General features: G+C 39.9%; 1 protein-coding gene across 1 annotated transcript in view; it reads left to right on the top strand.

Moving 5' to 3' along the window:
- Positions 1–20,607, top strand: part of LOC124556540 (cullin-1-like) — a 213,784-nt gene that overhangs the window by 21,685 nt on the left and 171,492 nt on the right. The window contains exons 3-4 of the mRNA XM_047130494.1: positions 1,393–1,549; positions 4,250–4,359. Of these exons, the coding sequence (XP_046986450.1) occupies positions 1,393–1,549; positions 4,250–4,359 (267 nt within the window). The remainder of the gene's footprint in view (positions 1–1,392; positions 1,550–4,249; positions 4,360–20,607) is intronic.

Genomic DNA, 20,607 nt, shown 5'->3' with positions numbered 1-20,607 from the left:
TATTGGCAATTGTGAATATGGACAACCATCAGCCGTAGAATGGAATGACGTCAATGAAAATTTGTGCTGGACCGGGACTCGAACCTGGATTTCCAACTTATCACAAGCAGTTGCCTTACCATTTGGTTATCTGCACACACCTCACAGCAAGAACCAAACTTCCATATGTCATCAACATTGCTTCTACAACCTGTACTCGTACATCCATTGCGTATATTCCTGTACAGATGAGACATTGTACTTGAAAGTCTCGTGTCCAGTGTCAGCAGATAAATACAATATTGCAGTGCCTGCAATATCATATTTTGGTTTTGGTTTGCAAGCTAAATCTGTGACATTTCATAAACCTGTAACACCAACCAGTTCCACCATTAAAGTGTCTGTTAAGTTTCACTGTAGTGCAAGCTTACAAGCATGTTTTTGAATCATTTTTGTATTAATTCCAATGTCACTTTGATGGTGTCCCTAGTCTAACTCATTTTTCTCAATTCTTCTTTACTAGCCCACCAGTAGTGAATGGTTTTTTCTGTTGTTGGAGGGCCAAAATGCTGCTCAGCTGCTCTGTTTCCATGTTGTTTTGTATATGCTATTACTTTTAATTTGTAGCCCACATTATATGAATACCTTTTATTTTTTTTCCAGTACAAAACTAGCAACTAAAAAAATATTGTACTGTTACTGACAATGCAAATCACTTTCAGTTCAAGATCACTGGCACTGTAGACCACAGTGGTGAATCATAGGCTACACAGTGTTCTGGGTTTGTGAGAGCAGGCTGGGAGGGGAACGGTTTAAGCAAGCTTGTTAATCCTCACAAGCTGTTCATTCCATCGGTGCACTGCTGCTGCCAGTTGAATCCAATGTTGCCAGATAGAGACAGGTTTACTGCGGCATCGAATATATAGCCATTTTTAAGAATGTTGGGAATTTTAAATCAAACACTGGACATTTTTATGTTATTTGTGAGTGTGATGCACCTGAATTTTGAAGGCAATTTTTCAAAGAAATAAGTGAATCTTATAGTCCGTAAAATACAGTACATGTTTCTTTTTCTATAAGCACAGTGAAAAAAGTAGTCAAGAAATAATTGAGGCAGATATATTAAAAATACGAGGCACATAACGAGAAGTCATTCGATCAGAATACTCATAACATTTGTTTCTGGGTGTGCTGCCATTAAATTGCTTCTTGGTGGGTTTGCAAGGCATACATATGAATATATTTCAGGATTCATGAAACGGTTGTTATGAACTTGCTTACCTCATGAAGTAGTTGCTAATGAATATTTTGTGTTGCTTTCGTTGTATGAAAAATTTTTGTGTAGTGTGATGAAACACAGGTGGTGAGTATTTATGGTAGTTATACTTCAAATTTTTCTTAACATTTTTCCAGTTATGTTTACAACTACTGTACAAGTGTTCAGCAAAAAGTGAACCGCCCAATAAACAAATCAAAGAAGGGACCACATGGTGGGGCTCAGTTGGTGGGTTTTGAACTGTATAAAAGAGTGAAAGACTTTCTGAGGGATTATGTTATAACACTGTTCCAGGTAAGACAATGTATAATGTAAATGTTCATTCAGTTTTGTTTGCATTAATGGTTCACTGAGATTCTGTGTGATACATTATGGTTTGCGTGCAGAGGAGGGGAGGTGGGGAGGGGAGGGAGGGAGGACAGAGTGTCAGGAAAAAAGGAAATGGCAGGGCTGTATGGCATTGAACTGATAGTTAATTGGTGTTTCATAAGTACTCATTATGACATCATGCATGCTGTTAAGAATGCAATTGTGTAAATACCTTCTCTTTTTAAGTGCTGTTCCCAGCCTTACAGCTGCTCAGTATGTAGCACATGAATCATATTATTGGCCTATCCATTTTAATGTTATTTTGCAGCTTAAACTAGAGATTCTCCATTTGAAAAATATTTTCATGCAATTGTCATATTACTTACTAGTAGCATAAAGCTTTTTTTAATTTTTAGAATGCTGCATAATACATACCCTAATGAGAATTAATAACCTATTGGAAGGAGGTCTGAATATTCATTTGTGTGCATCAGAGTCAATTAGAAAGTTGCTGTTAGAAAACCTCTGGGAACAGTTGTGATCCTCTGAGTTATTAATATTATGCTGTTATAAATCATTCAGTGCACAGCTGGCATTTACATTTCACTTTTGTAATCATCCAGAAATCCACAGTTAGACTGGTGATTACTATTAAGTGAAATGCTTGTGACCTAAAAGTATTTTCAGAGTATGAATGAGGTTCCATTGTACATCAAAATGGCTGCATGTGCTTACTTTTTATCAGATTGAAAATGCTGAACTAGATATTAACCTGTAATTAAATAGTTGACACACACACACACACACACACACACACACACACACACACACACACACACACACAGAGAGAGAGAGAGAGAGAGAGAGAGAGAGAGAGAGAGAGAACACATTGAAGCAGCTATTATAAGATATTTGTGTGTATGGCATTCATTACTGATGGATATTAATGATATTTTGTGTGAGTAATATCTTGGAAGTGCTTTTTCTTTTGTTGCCATTTTATAATGATATTAATTTATTCTATTCATAGAAAAGATTGTGCTTATCCTGTGAAGACACTATACAGTATTTATTTTCTAATGTTAAGTGCTCACATGTAGGATATACTGGTTTTTACCATTTTTAAGCAGTTACTTATTTAATTTGAAAACAAAACACATTTAATCTTCAGCTACTAGTGATTTTTGCATTTTCGTAATTACTGTTTGTTTTGCAATAGATGTTCTACTTTAAACGAATTTGTCAGATAGACTTTAACCTTACTACAGGAATGTCACCCTCTGTATTTGCTAAAATTGGGTTAAAAAGTGCCTCCTCTGCTTAGTTGCATTCTGTGTAGTACATAAATTGGTGGAGACCTCTTATTAGACAGAAATTTAATAGCTTGAACAGTCTACCTGTCTGGTTCAGTACCAATGAAATGCAGTGAATGTTCGCCTGTAGAGCATGTTGTTCTTTTTTTTTTGTGTTGATGGAATTTCCTCAGTGATGACACATAACTTATTGCTCTCAAGGATCAGGAAGAGGTGGCAAAAATAATACCCACAATGATGTGATGTACCCTCCCTTTATAGAGATTCTGCAGAGGTTTGAATTTTAACCCAGGACTTTGGTACACAAACTAATGATGTGGAACTGGACACAGTTATCCCTTTATCAGCTAAATTTTGGTGAGTAACATTTCTTCCACTACAATGATTCAAACTGGCTGCTACAAGGGAGAGTATCGTCACACATTTATGCATTAGCAATGCCAACCACAAAGGCAGATATGCAAGGTTTCAAAAATGGTAGCATCTTCAGGATGTCAAAGCCAATCCTTAGAATTCAAGATTTTCTTTGTGTTGTGCAGCAGAAAAGGCATTATCATGTGAAGTCTTATTTAGGGGGGGGGGGGTCAGAATCAGTGCAGTTGGGCACAGTCATTCTCTGAATTTGGAAATAAAATACTACATGCTAGAAGCTGCAGAGAAGTAGTAGAGTTCATTTGACCATCTTGATTGGGCTGTGGTTCTTATAAATTGATTAATGCAAATGCTGGGATTTTTTCTTCAGAAAGGTTATGACCAATAACATTGCCTAGCTGAATTTGTGCTCCATCTGTAATGGTCCTATTGTCAATTGGATGTTAAAGTCTAATCTTTCTTCTTTCCTTCCAATCCTGCCCCAAGTCAGTGGTAGTCAACCTGGTCCCTACCACTCACAAGTGGGAATTCCGCCTTTCATGGTGGTCAGTAAGTGGTAGGGATTTTCAAAATATTTTCATTAGGTTTTCAAAAAAATCACCATTACTATGGAACTGATTTGGGGGGGGGGGGGGGGGGGCTAGAAAGTTCTAGTGCTAACAGAGATGCAAAAGTGGGTGCTAGGTAAAAAAATATTGACTGCCCCTGCTCTAAGCAAAAGTAATGTTTATAATGTGAAGGTATGAGAATTTTTATGTGTAACTAGACCATGTTTTGAGTGATTCTTGTTCTTCACACATAAAATGCTTTCTTTTTTATGTGATGCCATAAAGAAACTGACTGAAAAATACAAAGATGGTTGGTGTTATCTGTGGAAAAACATCTTGGGTGAAAATTTGTGTAGTGAGATATTAGTGTGAAGTACTGACTTGTTTCATATCTTATTTGACCACTGTTTTGTAATATGTTTGTGAAATTTTGTTGTCAAATGGTTTTGCAGGAGGGGGCGGATCTTATGGATGAAGATATCCTCCTGTTCTACACAAAGCAATGGGAAGACTTCCGGTTCAGTTCCAAAGTTCTAAATGGAATATGTGCGTACTTGAACAGGTAGTAAATCAGAGCATCATTTTAGATACCTTTATGGAATGCTGGAAATGTCCATGATACAAGGACGAAATTTGTTTTCATTGCTAGCAGTAACTATGTACTAAGGACAAAAAGTTATGGTTTGTACCGATGAGACTAAGAAAATGTGGTAATTTTAATGTGAATGCTGTTACTATTTTGTAATTAACACAATATGTTGTAAAATGTACTAGTAATTGTAGGGAAAAACACTGATTTCTGAGTGTTCAGTCAATAGTTTTGAAAATATTGTAACATATTATTTCCAAGTGTGAAAAGAGAAGTGTTTGGAGGAGCAATTATCTCTTTTAGATTGTTTTGGAGTAGGAATTTTGTGTCTTTTGAATCTGGCCTGATATGCAACTGTTTCTTGGGAATGTGATCCTTGCTGTTCATAATTTCAAAGCTGGAATCTGATAAAGTTTCCATGATCCCTGTGGGTTTCCACGATCCCATCACTTTCAAACTGTGACCTTGAGATGATTTTCCATTACTTGCCTAAGGTGAGCTGTAATGGAGACTCAAAATGCCATCCAAATATTGTGGTCTGTGCTGGATATTTTTTCAGTACTATAAAGTTGGAAATAATATTATGAGGAGGAGTCCTAATAAGAGGAAAAACTTTCCAAAGAAGAGCTGTTAGTGAGAGAAAAGGGGTGAGCAATGAAGAATGCAGGCATATGAGTCAAAAGCCAACCACTTTACAACTCACTCACTGTTGGCTGAAACTTCTGAATGTTTACAAATTTCTGGAGGTGATTGGAGTTCACGAAATCTTAGATGTACCCAGTAGCATTCCTGGTTAGGAGGCAAGGTATAGGTCCTGAAGGACATAGGTACTGTTTCTCTGTGTTACTGTTCTCAGAAGTTAGAAATTAGATATCTGCAGTAATTGATTAAATTATTCTAAAAGAAGCTTGCGATGATTTTCAAGTTCATTCCTTTGGAATAATAATCAGTTTTTCTGATTTTGTTGGTATGTGTTGTCTTTGCCCATGCACATTTTGGGTTGGTATGGGCCTCATATTTTATTGTGAAGATATTAGCTACAAGGAGAAAGTTAGAGACTGATAAAAAACTTGGCACAATTTAATTAAAGAAAAAAAAATGCATTTGTATACATAGAAGTGCAAAATACTTTGTGACTTCTGATCTGTTGGATTTTTGAGTGCTGTAAGGCTGTCCAGGGTGTCATTGGAGTAATGGCTATTAAATCCCTATCTCATGAATCAAAGCAAGGCTGGTGGCCCTTATATTTACAGTTTTTTAAGTTGTAACATGGTGTTGTAGAAGTGGTGACTTGACTACAAGAAGGGAGTGGTTGATGAGTGACATCCTGAGGCATCAAGGAACCATGGATTTGGTTATGAAAGGAAGTGTTGAGGGTAAAAATTGTCGAGGGAGGCCAAGGCTAGAATTTCTAGGCATTCACCAAACCCAAACCCAAACCCTTTCATCTGATTGCCACAGGATACAGCATGATTCATCACTCATTTCCAGTCATTCACTGTCTAGTGATGTTGCTCTTTGCAGCACCTTGAGTGTTGCTTGCCACTGACTACAGAAATATGTGGCTTATGAGGAGCTGCTTGACCAGTGTACCCATTATTCTGAACTTCCTATACAGTCAGTGAGTTAGCTGGATTGCTGGTAGCAATTTGCAACTTATGAGTGATTCCTTCTGTTGATTTCATGTGATTTTTTTTTATTTTATTTTTTTTATAGCTACTGTCCACAATGCTGAACACTATCTGTCCGTCAGTATATGAGATCTGACTAGTCCTTAAATAGCTGAATGTTGGATTAGATGTGCAGAGATGAAGAGGCTTGCACAGTGTGGAGAACTGAATTAAACCATTCTTCGAAATAAGTAGAACATCAAAGGCAACAGTAGGGATATTTGATCTGACACTGCCAATAAAGGTTTCCTTGTGATTCAGCAGTTCAACACATTGTTGTGAGCAGGAGCACATTAATTCTGGCAGAAGGTGGAGGGTGGATATTGCGTGCCAGTGCAGTATTTGCAAGTAAAAGTCTAAGTAACATTGCAGTATTGTTAAAAACTGAAGAAACCGTTAAACTATTGAATGTTAGCAACAAGGTATTACATAAATGACCTGATCAAAAGTATCCAAACAACTGAAAAGATTTTTGAATGGAGGCCAATTGGAAGAATACAGATAGGAAGGCCACGAAAGTGGTGGATAGACAAGAAGATATAAAATCTCTCAGAGTTAGAGAATAGCATAAAACTGTGCTGGAGAGGGCATAATGGACGAAATTTGTTGAAGAGGCTAAGACCCATGCAGGGCTGTAACATCATTAGGAGGAGGAGGAGCAGGAGGAGAAGAAATCAAAAGTATTGGGAATGTTACGTGATGGGGAAGTGACTACAAGATGCCATGAGAGATGAACCTGCCAGTACAGAAGGAAGTGGAGAGTATCATAGTGTAAGAACTAATAACAGCAGAAAGGACCAGTTAAGAGAGCTCAGTGACTTCGAATGTGGTCTATTCATTGGATGCCACCTGAGTAGCAAATCCATCAGGAACATGTCAATCCTTCTATAGCTGCCCAAGGCATTTGTTTGTGATGTAACTGTGAGGTGGACACGTGAAGGAACAACCACAGCTAACCATGCCTAGTCTGACCTCATATACTGATGGACAGATAGTGTTCAGTATTCCGGACAGTGGCTATGAAAAATCATGTGAAATCAACAGAAGGAATCGCTCATGAGTTGCAAATTGCTACCAGCAATCCACCCAACTCATTGACTATATAGGAAGTTTAAAATAATGGGGTACACTGGTCAAACAGCTCCTCATAAGCAACAATCAGTGGCAAGCAACACTTGAGGTGCTGTAAAGAGCAACTCCACTAGACAGTGGATGACTGGAAATGAGTGATGAATCATGCTGTATCCTGTGGCAATCAGATGGAGGGGTTTGGGTTTGGTGAATGCCTAGAAATTTTTACCTGATAGCGTGTGTAGTGCTGACTGTGCCAACAATGAAGTATGGATGAGGCAATGTTACAATGTGGGAGTGCTTTTGTGTTTAGGGTGTGGTCCCCATGTTGAGCTTAAGAAAACACTAAATGCAAAAAGATAACATAATTTACAGCATTTGTATAGTAGAGGAACAGTTCAAAGAAAATGATTTATCGTATCAGCTTGAAAATTCACTTTGCCATAAAGCAGCATCTTTGACACAACAGTGTGTGGACGTAACATTACAGAAATGGATTGGCCTGCCCAGAGCCCCAATGTGACGTAATGGAATATCTTTGGGATGGCTTAGAATGTTGACTTCACTGTAGACTCCAGCATCCAACGTCGCTACCTTGGTCTCGCCTATTGAGGAAGAATGGGCTGCCATCACCTCACCTCCACAGCAGAGGTCAAGCCTTCACAAAGCCATAGGGCTACAACAACTCATATTAATGTATGCTAATAAGTGTCCAGATACTATTCATCTGATAGTGTATGCACAAAATACTACAGAGTTGTATTCCATTACATTCAAAGCTTAACCCAGCATTTAAATCGTATATTACATAATCTATGGAGAAGTTGGGATTTATTGTTTTCTAGTATTCTGGGCCATGTAATTAAACCAACTTTGGATTTTATTTTGCATGTGAGAAAGAGGTTTATCACACAGGGAGGTGGGGTGTGTGAAGTGGGAACGATTGTGCCCCAATAATCTCTGCACATATATTCTGACAGTACAGGTGTTCATTAATCTGGGCTGTAGAGTTTTATAAAATGTATAAGAGGTGATCAAAAAGTTTCTGTTTGAAGGCTGTACAGTCAAGAATCAGTATAACAATCATGCAAAATTGCTCTGAGCATTGGGCAATAATGCTACCAAATCGACAGTGGAAGGTAAGCATTTGGTAAAATGCTGTGTCCTGCTACATGAATAAATCTGTAATTACCAGCTGCACACCCTCATCTGACAGGTATATTCAAGTCTTCAAGACCTTCTTTAGAGACCAAAGGCATGATAATGACAAAGGGAGAGATAAGAACCATAGGGTGTGTGCCCGAGTGTCTCCCGCCTGAGTTGGAGTAAATTCTGCATTAGGACAGTTGTGATATGGGGATGTGCATTAAAATGAAGCTGCAGGACTCCTTGGCACACCACACCATAACGGTGTTTTCCGTAGACGTGCTGCCCACACACATTCTTCATTCTCCGATGGATGTATACCAGTGTTTGCCCTTCAGCAACCAAGGAAAGAACTGCAGCATGTTGGTCATGTGTGAACACATTTGGTAATAACATCGTCATTGTTCACATTTCCTCATCTATGCCACACACATTATAAAGACATAAAGGCCACTCTAATCCCTTGCCTACATGTTGGTGGTTATACACTGCCATTGGAGTGGTACTACGTTGCATATATGCTGCAACAAACCCTTCAAATAGAAACTTTTTGATGACCCCTTATATTAAAAGGTCCTTTATATATTTTTGTGATAAAACTGGCAGTATCATCAAAGCAATATTTCCTGTTGTATGATGCATATTTGTGCATATTGATAATAGAAGGAGTAAAGGTTGAGCAAGAGACACGTAAGAAAAACTGAATTCTTAACCAAGTTTTTGGACAATGCCCTTGCTGTGAACTAACATTCACCCACACATGCATAGCTACATTACCCCAGAATAGCACAATGTAGCCCACACACATGAAAAACCACATAATTCAAAACTGAGATCGTGTAGCCAAGCATAACTATATGTTGCGTGATTATCCAGGGCTTTCCAGTATCTTGTTTCTCATGGCTTGTATCTTAGGCAATAAACAAAATATCTTAGTAACCATGTTCAAACTCTTCATGCTTAAGTGTCAGTGCTACCACCTCTCTTGAATACGGCAGGTTCTTCCTGAACTGCCATGTAGAATACACAATTTGTGGACTGCCCACATTTAAAATGTTGATGTTGTTGTGGACTGACAAGACAGCCAGTCCACAGTGACGGGTAACTGAAAGGCACGCACTTAGACTCAAGCAGGCTGGCTTGAGGTCTGAAACAGGATACGTAATGAATGCTATAAAGAAAAGTACGTAGCTGCTGGAATGCTTAACTTTAATCCATCATTTGCATACATCGTTCTTGATGAGACATGCTTCATACGATAACTATCAATTGCTATGGCGCCTTGCTAGGTCGTAGCCATTGACTTAGCTGAAGGCTATTCTAACTATCTTCTCTGCAAATAAACGAGGCTTCATCAGTGTTGCATCGCTAGCTAAGTCGTCCGTACAACTGGGGACGAGTGCTAGTGAGTCTCTTGAGACCTGCCGTGTGGTGGCGCTCGGTCTGCGATCACTGACAGTGGTGAAACGCGGGTCCAACATGTACTAATGGACCGCGGCCGATTTAAAGCTACCACCTAGCAAGTGTGGTGTCTGGCAGTGACACCACAGATGTGTTGAGGAGACGTGCGGATGTATTTTTTATTGTATGTTTCATGTGTATGCATTGTCACTACTTTTACTGTTGACGTTATTGTTACTTGATAAGTAATTTACAATCTTAACCATAAAACCTGGCTGCTGGCTGCCACAGAGACAATGTCTGAGTTGTTCAGTGAAGGCAGCCGATAAAACTGGCCATCCCTCAGTAGGCTATGGAAGTGTCTGGAGGAAGTCTTCTTCTCGAGCTGTCACAATGCTGTATTAGCTCATGGTCTAGTGGTAAATGTCACGAAATGTAGACACAAAACTTTGTGTTCAGCATCTCCTCTCTGTCGTGAGTAGCAATCTATCCTTTTCATAATATTGTCATTAATAAAATGCAAAGTATCGGTAACATGAGTGAGCCTGTGATCGGCATGAACTGTTAAGATAATACTCACTTTGGACTTTGAAATGGTCTGTTTTTACTAGTTGTCTTGCCATAAGCAAATACAATGGAAATGTGCCATTTCCTAAATAAAATTGTGTACTCGCAGTTACCAAAAATTATCGGCAGAAGCAGAAAGGACGTGATCAGTTGTATAGTATCATAGGTTTTTAGCCCTTGCACTGTGGGGATATTGGAAGTAGCAAAACAAATTTTTTATGGTTAGTTATTCTTAAGATTTCCTTATAGATTTTTGATATGGCTGCTTGTAGGAACACAGGAAGGCTGAAAATTTAGCCTTCAACAAGACTGGAGCTGTGAGCTAAAGGAACCTCCACTCACACAATATAAAAGATGAAATTAGTTGCAGTTTCCACGTGGAACAAGTTTCCAGGACTCAAAGCCATGAACTGACAACCTTATGTTACACCTTAAGTGAAAATCATTCTGATTATTCAATGGAAATGCCAAGGGAAAAAAATGAATTTAGCAGGATAATTCTGTGCTAACCAGGACATAACTCGTTGGTCACACAGTTGCCAAACATATCCTGCATTGTTGATAAGGTTCAGCCTTTGAGTTCCTTGAGTGGGCTAGAAAGTGACTACAATTCGCATCTCAGAGATGCAACTGTCAAGGGCCGGAATACCCAAAGTATTTGTCGATGAGTCTTATTTGCATCTCTGTAATTAGGTTTAGTTACTAATAATAATAGTCATATGCACTAACTGCAAAATAAACATCATAAATTAATAACTATTACAGTTACTTATAGTTTTCTGTCTTCAATGTACTGAAAACTAAAACACTGGTTTACCAGACAGGATTTGCATTTTTGGAGTGTTTCATAAATTATACTGTAAACATTATTGGACAACACGTCATTTTCTTTAAGAATGCTGTCATTGGCACTATCCTCTAAATGTAGGAACACAAATGAAAAGATAACACAGTATTGATGGCGAATCATGAACATCCACAGAGAGACTTTGTAAGCTATGAATAAGACAAAGTTTGAAATCAAGAAAGTCTAATATGCACGGAAGTCATACACATAGAGACTCTGTAAGCTATGAATAAGACAAAGTTCCAAATCAAGAAAATCTAATATGCATGGAAATCATACACCATGACCAAGAAAGAGGGCTCAAAAAGCAATCGGGAAAGTCAAACCAGCTAACATAAAAGGAGAAGCAGTTGTCACCAGAACATGGAACAAGGGACACAGAGCAATGACAGTAATGTGTAGAATAAGTGATCCTTAAGTAAAATTATAATTCGGTCTATAAATACTGAAAGTATGACAAAAATCATGTATTTGTAATGATTACAATATTATCACTTCTGATGCTCTGTCAATTAAAGTTAAAAGCGTATACATTGAAAAGCATTTCAATTTGCAGTATGCTTAAGACAGTGAGAACCAAGCTGAGTGTTTGGTGCTAATTTCCTATGCAACACTCCAGTTGACACAGTGTGTTATTGATTTAGTCCCTGATGATTTCATACAAACGACACCTATAGGCTACCCCGGTATTCATATGAGAATTAGCGAGGTTTTAATCATCTTAAGGAGTGGAAACCTTGCCCTATACAAACACTTGTCTTTCCTTGCCTGTGTATCCTGAGGGGATTATGCCTTAATGCCTTAAAACACTTAGCCATCCAAATCTCTAGTTTGTATACAACCCTCCACCTCTTCCCAGTACACATTGAACCAGCATTAGAAGATACAATCCGTGAATGAAAATGCTGAACTTTGAAACAAGCACACTTGCACCCACTTGTCCAACAAAATGAGGGAGGCTAGTCCTCCTAATAATCAACTTGCTTTTACTAATAGGACACAGGGAATCATAAACCAGAATGTTTTTTTAGTGATCAAGAGGAAGGAGAGGATATTTGAAAAAGTGTCCCCCTTCTAAACTGAAGAGCCAAAGAAACAGGTACACCTGCCTTAATATTGTGTAACATCGTGTAGCCCCCCCCCCCCCCCCCCCCCCCGCCCCCTGCAAGTATGCAGAAGTGCCATAACACGAAGTGGCAGGGACTTGGTTAGTGTCTGAAGTAGTGCTGGAGGGAACTGACACCATGAATCCTGCAGGGCTCTCCATAACTCCTTAAGAGTACAAGGGGGTCTCTTCTGAACAGCACATTCCAAGACATCCCAGATATGCTCAATAATGTTCATGTTTGGGGAGTTTAGTGGCCATCGAAGTGTTTAAACTCAGAAGAGTGTTCCTGGAGCCACTCTGTAGCAATTCTGGATGTGTGGGGTGTTGCAGTGTCCTGCTGGAATTGCCCAAGTCTGTCGGAATGAACATAAATGGATGCAGGTGATCAGACAGGATGTTTACGTATGTGTCACCTGTCAGAGTCATATCTAGAGTATCAGGGGTCCCAAATCACTACAACTGCACATGCCCGACACCATTACAGAGCCTCCACCAACTTGAACAGTCCCCTGTTGACATGCAGGGTCCACAGATTCATGAGGTTGTCTCCATACCCGCACACATCCATCCGCTCAATACAATTTGAAATGAGACTTGTCTGACCAAGCAAGATGTTTCCAATCATCAACAGTCCAATGTCGGTGTTGATGGGCCCAGACAAGGCATAAAGCTTTGTGCCATGCTGCCATCAAGGGTACACGAGTGGACCTTCGGCTCCGAAAGCTGATATTGATAATGTTTCATTGAATGATTTGCACGGTGACACTTGTTGATGGCTCAGAATTGAAATCTGCAGCAGTTTGCAGAAGGGTTGCACTTCTGTCACGTTGAATGATTCTCTTCAGTTGTCATTGGTCCCGTTCTTGCGGGATCATTTTCTGGTCGCAGCGCTGTAGGAGATTTGATGTTTTACCAGATTTCTGATACTCATGGTACACTTGTGAAATGGTCATATGGGAAAAATCCCCACTCCATTGCTGCCTCAGAGATGCTGTGTCCCATCACTTATGTGCCGACTATAACACCACTTTCAAACTCACTTAAATCTTGATAACCTGCCATTGTAGCAGCAGTAACCAATCTAACAACTGCGCCAGACACTTATTGTCTTATATAGGCATTGTCGACCATAGTGCTGTATTCTTCCTGTTGGCATATCCCTTTATTTGAATATGCATGCCTATACCAGTTTCTTTGGTGCTTCAGTGTATATCCATAAAGGCTTGGAAGGGCTTGCTGGTACCTTAGAGCCTATCAAGCAGTTGTGAAGTGGTTCCTTACTGATAGAGCCACAGAGCAAAGCAGGTGGAATTTCTTACGAAGTTGCAAAAATTGGTGGACTGTGACATAATTGTTGAGTTGTGTAACTCCCTTAACTCCAGCAAGGATGTGGTCACATGCCATAACGTTGTGGATGTGGATGTAAAAGAGCTGAAATAAGAATGGTCATCACAGGGAATAGTGGATATGGAGCAAAGGACACATAGGAATAATGGAGAAATTGAGTAGACTGCCACCTTCACTGTGACTTCAATTTCCCAGTGCTGCCTGAACACATCATGGCAAGGTTCCTACTGCTCTGTTATTGCTGAGGAACGCAAAATTCAGGAAAACAACCAAGCAGATCCTATACACAGAACCAGAAAGGAATATAAGGCAACAAAACCCCATCTTTACCAATTCTTTTGCTTCCATGGTGCAGAAATATGTTCCTAAGGTTAGAGCTTCCACGCATATGACATCCAGTGCACCACTGTTCACCACTAGCACCAGTACTTGCATCTGTACATGCCAAAGCAAAGTTAGTAAAGGCATAGTGATCCAGGGAGCTACGACAGAAGAGCCCAACAAGGGTTTTGCAGTGAGTCCATCACAAAGGCCCCCTAAAGCAGAGTGCCTCTCAACACCCCCTTTACCCTTCATCCGTGAAGGGTCAGAAGCTGTCCCAAGCACCATCAGAAATCATTTTGGCTCATTTGACTGATAAGGACATTATGGATTTTGATGCCTCATCGCTGAATTCAGGCAGTGTCTCCATCCCCTCTCCCTCTGAAAGTTCCTCAACACCCCAGCACAAGGACAGAGGTAAATCAATACCACATCAATGAAATGGCTCCCATATTCCAGTGGAATATTAATGGATACAGGACCTATCTGGAGGAAATGAGATGTTTTGAATTGGACAGACCTTAAGGCCTCTGTTTTCAAGGGACTCATTTCAAACAGAATGACTCGCTTGTACTTGGAGGCTACTGCCTCATGAGCCTGTTGACAGTGAGGTACTTGCACACCTTCTTGATGAACTACCCTGTCCCTTTCTCCTTTTAGGGGTCTCCAATGCACACAGTGTGCTATCAAGTTCTATTTCCACTTGCCTCAAGGGCTGGATGCTATAGGATCTGAAACGCACTACAGATATCATACTGATGAACATGGGTCAAGATATACATTTTAGCACTGCTACAGGTTTGTTTATAGTCACTTACCTCTCCTTCAGCTTGCCTGACTTTGCAGACACTGCTCAGTGGAGAGTGGATGAGGACGTTCATGGTAGTGACTACCATCCTATCTGGATCCATCTGCACTATGGAGCATATCCCAAAAAGAAGCCTCTGAGATGGTTGTTCAGAAAGGCTAGCTGGATGCTTCACAGGCAGTTAACTGTTTTCAAGCAGTGTGATGGTGTCCAGGACTGCATGGATGACATTATAGCTGTGATTCACCTTGCCGTGATACATCCATCCCAAAGTCAATGAGAACATGTAGGGGGTGACCTGTCCCTTGATGGAATGATGAGTGTCATTCTGTGGCTATGTGCAGATCCTGTCAGTGCCTTACTGGTGTGAATCTTGCAAGAGTTCCTAACCTCTAACAGTAGGTCCACATGCGCAAGTAAAGTATGGGAAGCCATCAGGCGGATCTCAAGGAGCAACTCAGGACCACTATTAGCAGCTGTACAAGAGTAGGTGTTTCTCCTAACATTGCTGACATATCTCAGGCAATGACTGAATCTTATAAATCCCTTATGGCCGATTCTATCCAGGATCCAGCTTTCCATCAATATTGGGAGAAACAGGAGAAGGCTGATTTTGATTTCTGTTCTTCCAGTATGGAGGAATACATCCAGCCTTTCTCTCTGTGTGAGTTGGATTCTGCATTGTCAACAGCTCGTGATACAATGCCCGGACACGACCCGATAACACACAGCATGTTGAAACAGTTTGACCCATTGTTGAAGGAGGTACTCCTCCAGCTCTTCAATGAAATTTTGTCGATGGAAGTCTTTCCCAGATCATGGAAAGAATATATTTTAATCCCAATTTTAAAACCAGGGAAAGACTGGATGAACCCTGGTAGTTACTGTAGCATTACCATGATTAGCTGCATAGGAAAGACACTGGAGCAAATAGTCGATCGGCACATAGTGTGGGTTCTCGAAACCAGGTCACTACTAAGTCACTCCCAGTGTGTGTGTTCAGGAGGTGTCACTCCACACTTGATATCCTGGCCCTGCTCAAAGAAGCAATTCAACAAGCTTTCCTTCATAAACAACACCTTATTGGTGTCTTCTTCAGTTTGAAAAAGGCCTATGATACTACCTGATGGCATAATATTTTGTTGCAGCTGTATCAGTGGGGGCTCCATGGACTTCTACCCACCTTCCTAGGATCCTTCCTCTCGGGCAGGTATTTTAAATACAAGGTTGGGAATGTCCGTTTTAAGCAGAAGATTGCTGTCCCTCAAGGGAGTGTTTTAAGTGTCTTGGCATTCGCCTCTGCAATAAACAATATTACATCCACAGTGTGGTGTTCCTTGTTTGTGGAAGACTTCTCCATCTTCTGTGCATCCTCCACCCTTTCAACAGCTACTTGACAATTGCAATTGACAATCAGGCAGTTGGAGGAATGGCCTTACACCACAGGTTTTAAAATCTGTGTGGAAAACTGTATTTATTTTAATCACTCTTGCTGTGTTTTTAATTTACCTGTTTTAAAACTGGAGGATACCATTCTCACTTTTAAGAAAAGTTGAAATATCTGGGCCTCACTTTTGACGAGAAGCTGACATGGCTGTCATACCTTAAAAAACTGAAGTTGAGATGTCTCAAGGCCTTAAACATCCGTAAATGTGTCAGTTGTAGGTCCTGGGGAGCCAACAGGGCATGTCTACTCTAATGTTATAAGGCCTTTGTGCTACCTCAGCTTGAATAAGGATGCCAGGCTTATGAGTCAGCAAAGTCTTCATACCTCAGGAGCAGTTCACCATGAGGGTATTAGGCTGTCAACAAGGACCTATCCCATAAGTCCTGTTGCTAGCCTTTGTGCGGAGGCTGGTGAGCCTCAGTGCCCATTCAAATTCTTCTTCTTGGGGTATGCCAAGCATGTAGGGCTTTATCCTGTCCTACATCACCAGCATTCTGCTATGTTGCATAGCCACTGCTGGGATGGCTATTCAGTCACCAGCTACAGGCAGCAATGCCATTTGAGATCTATGCAAGGGAGAGCCTTGAGTTACTACAGGTGGAGGTATTAACATTCAGAGACAGGGGTTGAGTATGGCATCCCCCTTGCTACAAATGAGACCGATATTACTTTTAGAACTGACTGCTTACAGGAAGCTTGTATCCCAGACTATATTTTCAAAATTAATTTTACTAGATTTTACATAGTCACCCAGTTTTATTACTGTTTACATATATGGGTCTAAGCATTGAAATTTTATCAGTTGCTCTGTATTGTTACTCAGCGTTGCCCTCAGGATTGGGCTACCAAAGCAATTTTCAGTTAATTATGTGGAATGTTTTGTTACCTTGAGAGCAGTGGCACAGATGAGATGGTGTCATGACAAGAAATTCCTTGTCTGCTCAGATTCTCAAAGTGTCCTCCTTGCTATTGGTCAGCCATGCCAAGCAGATTGGATGGTGCAAGAAGTGCAGGATACTCTCGTCTTGCAAAGGCAAGACAAGGAAATCATTTTCTAAATGAACTCATTGATTCAGCTGCAGAGGAGGCTAGAGCCCTTCCACCTCCTGCTCACTGTTCTGTCCCCTTGCAGGCTGTCACCCCTTTTATGACCAGGAAGGCCTTGTGTTGGTGAGAGGTTCAGTGGCTTTCTCTTGCATCATGAGGAGCCTGCAATATGACACAGGTGCAGGACACAGCTATCAATCAGACATATTTTAATTGTGTGTGTTTTATATAATGATGTGAGTGTTGAGATGGGTCTCCACAGGACCTGCCCTCTATTTTAAATGACAATGAGGCAAGTGGTGTTCATGTTTTAAGATTTTGTGTGGTGTCTGGAATTTCTCACATAAAACTGGGTGTGAGATTTTAATGTTTCACAGTGTGACTTGGGTCACTCAATATTAATAAGTAGTCATCCAGCCACAGTCATCTGTCCCTTTTTAACCATATCTTTACTGGTATTTTATCCACGATTTTATCTAGTTATTCTGCTATGTTTCATCAGGATTTTGTTATGGGATTTTCTGATAATCACCTTATTGAGATTTCTTTTCAGTTCTTGTGGATGAATGCGACTCGGTTTTCTGTTTTATAGTTATTTTTTAATATATTTTCACAATGCTCATCAGTATACGATTAATGCAAGGGCATTGGTGACCTTGCTGTTTAGTGATCTCACCCATAAATAATAATAATAATAATAATAATAATAAAGTCACCTATCATTGTTGTTGTTGCCACAAAATAATGATAATAGGAATAGTATTATTATTATTATTATTATTATTGCATACAGGAAAATCTCATTGTTGAGTGGCTGTAGGAGGATACAAGGTGACTTAACCAAAATTTCTAGTTGGCGTGATGAATGACAGCTTGCTCTGAATGTAGAATAATATAAGTTAAGGAGGATGAGTAGTAAAAAAAGAATCTTGTAATATTTGAATACAGCATTATTAGTGTATTGCTGGACACAGTCACATGAATAAAATATCTAGGCTTAACATTATAAAGGAACACGAAGTTGAATGAACATGTCAGATTGCTAGTAGGGAAGACGAATACTAGACTTTGTTTCATTGGGAGAATTTTTGGAAAGTGTAGCTCATATACAGGGTGTTACAAAAAGGTATGGCCAAACTTTCAGGAAACATTCATCACACACAAATAAAGAAAAGATGTTATGTGGACATGTGTCCGGAAACGCTTAATTTCCATGTTAGAGCTCATTTTAGTTTGTCCTTCCCCGTACGCTCAATGGAGTACATTATCATGATTTCATACGGGATACTCTACCTGTGCTGCTTGAACATGTGCCTTTACAAGTACGACACAACATGTGGTTCATGCACGATGGAGCTCCTGCACATTTCAGTCGAAGTGTTCGTACGCTTCTCAACAACAGATTCAGTGACCGATGGACTGGTAGAGGCGGACCAATTCCATGGCCTCCACGCTCTCCTGACCTCAACCCTCTTGACTTTCATTTATGGGGGCATTTGAAAGCTCTTGTCTACGCAACCCCGGTACCAAATGTAGAGACTCTTCGTGCTCATATTGTGGACGGCTGTGATACAATACGCCATTCTCCAGGGCTGCATCAGCGCATCAGGGATTCCATGTGACGGAGGGTGGATGCATGTATCCTCGCTAACGGAGGACATTTTGAACATTTCCTGTAACAAAGTGTTTGAAGTCATGCTGGTACGTTCTGTTGCTGTGTGTTTCCATTCCATTATTAATGTGATTTGAAGAGAAGTAATAAAATGAGCTCTAACATGGAAAGTAAGCGTTTCCGGACACATGTCCACATAACATATTTTCTTTCTTTGTGTGTGAGGAATGTTTCCTGAAAGTTTGGCCGTACCTTTTTGTAACACCCTGTATAAAGGAGATGGGATATAGAATGCTACTGTTAGCCATTCTTGAGTAGTACGGGAATTTTGGGGATCCCACCAGGTAGGATTAAAGGAAAACTTCAAAGTAGTTCAGAGGGGTACTGCTAGATTTGTTATAGTAAGTTTGATCAGCAGCCAAGTGTTAGAGTTGCTTCATGAGCTCAAATTGGAATCCCTGGAGGGGAGATGATGCTTTTTTCATGAGGCAATATTGTGGAAATTCAGAGAAGCTGCATTTGAGTCTGACCACAGAATGATTACACTACTGCCATTGTACATTTCACATAAGGACCATGAGAATAAGATGAAAGAAATTGGGGCTCATACAAAGGCTTATAGAAAGTCATTTCTATCTTGGTCTATTTGTGAGTGGAAAAGGAAGAGGAAATGACTAGTACTGGTATGTATTACCCTTTGCCATGCATTGTATAATGCCTTATGGAATATGTATGAAGATGTAGATGCAGACATCTTGACTGTTTGGAACATGACTTGCAAAACATCAAATACGGCACATTTGGAATCAGTGAGATGAGCAGCTATTGTCCTCAAATCTGGGCACCTTCTATTACAGAATAACTTGGATGTAAATTCGCAGATTGGTAACCTAGCCCAGCTAATTCTCAACAGCAGGGAACATCTTCTCATCAAGACAACATACATTTCAGACAGGCTGATTACGTAACCCTTAAGTTGAACTGTAAGATTAGCATTCAGATTATTTTTCCCTATGCAGCTACTTCCGCTTCAACATTGAAGAACTACAGCAGTTGTACGAGTATTGGACAACAGCAAAAGATTAAAAAACTACCATATTTTCCTAAATACTTGGCGATTTTAATACAAAAATTGGAGTGAAGTCCACAGAAGACCATTCATTGGAAATGTTGGACTCTAAACTCAAAACCAGAGATGACAAATGATGAATTTTCTTAACCACCAGCAGAAAAGTTAAGAGGAATGGAGCTGAACAAACTCTCAACAGAAATTACCAGCAGTAGTTGGACAGCAGTAAAAAAGTCACTGAGCACAAAAAAAAAAACAGAAAGAAATCAGTGATTCAGTTTCGAAACTGAGCAGCTAATAGAAGAAAGATGAAACATTGAGAGAGAGGCACCCAAATACAGAGACCTCAACAAAAATGTGCAAAGAAGATTATTAGAAAATATCAGTGAATGCAAAACACAAGGATGTTTATTCAACACAATGGAAAACATCAGAGAGAAATTATCAACAATACAGGTTGCCTCAATAGTAAGTTTCAGTATTCAGAGATATGATAGGAAAAAAACCTTTTGAAACAAAAAATGTGTAGCAAACATTGGCTCTCAAGTGTATACCTTAGGAGCTGTGAGCATTCATTCATCTTCAGAACTGTGGAACTCTTCTCTGCTACTGAACAAGTGCTCACAGCTCTTAAGGTGTGCATTTTAGAGCCCATGTTTACTAGACTTTTCTGCTTTGAATGATTATTTTGCCATGTCCCTGAATATTGACCATCCCTTCTGGGGTACCATTGTATATTCTTAAGTATTATCTAAAACAA

This window comes from Schistocerca americana, chromosome X (genome assembly GCF_021461395.2).
Source record: "Schistocerca americana isolate TAMUIC-IGC-003095 chromosome X, iqSchAmer2.1, whole genome shotgun sequence".
NCBI lineage: Eukaryota > Metazoa > Arthropoda > Insecta > Orthoptera > Acrididae > Schistocerca > Schistocerca americana.
Note: the sequence above shows the minus strand (reverse complement) of the source record. Positions and strands in the feature narration are given on the sequence as shown.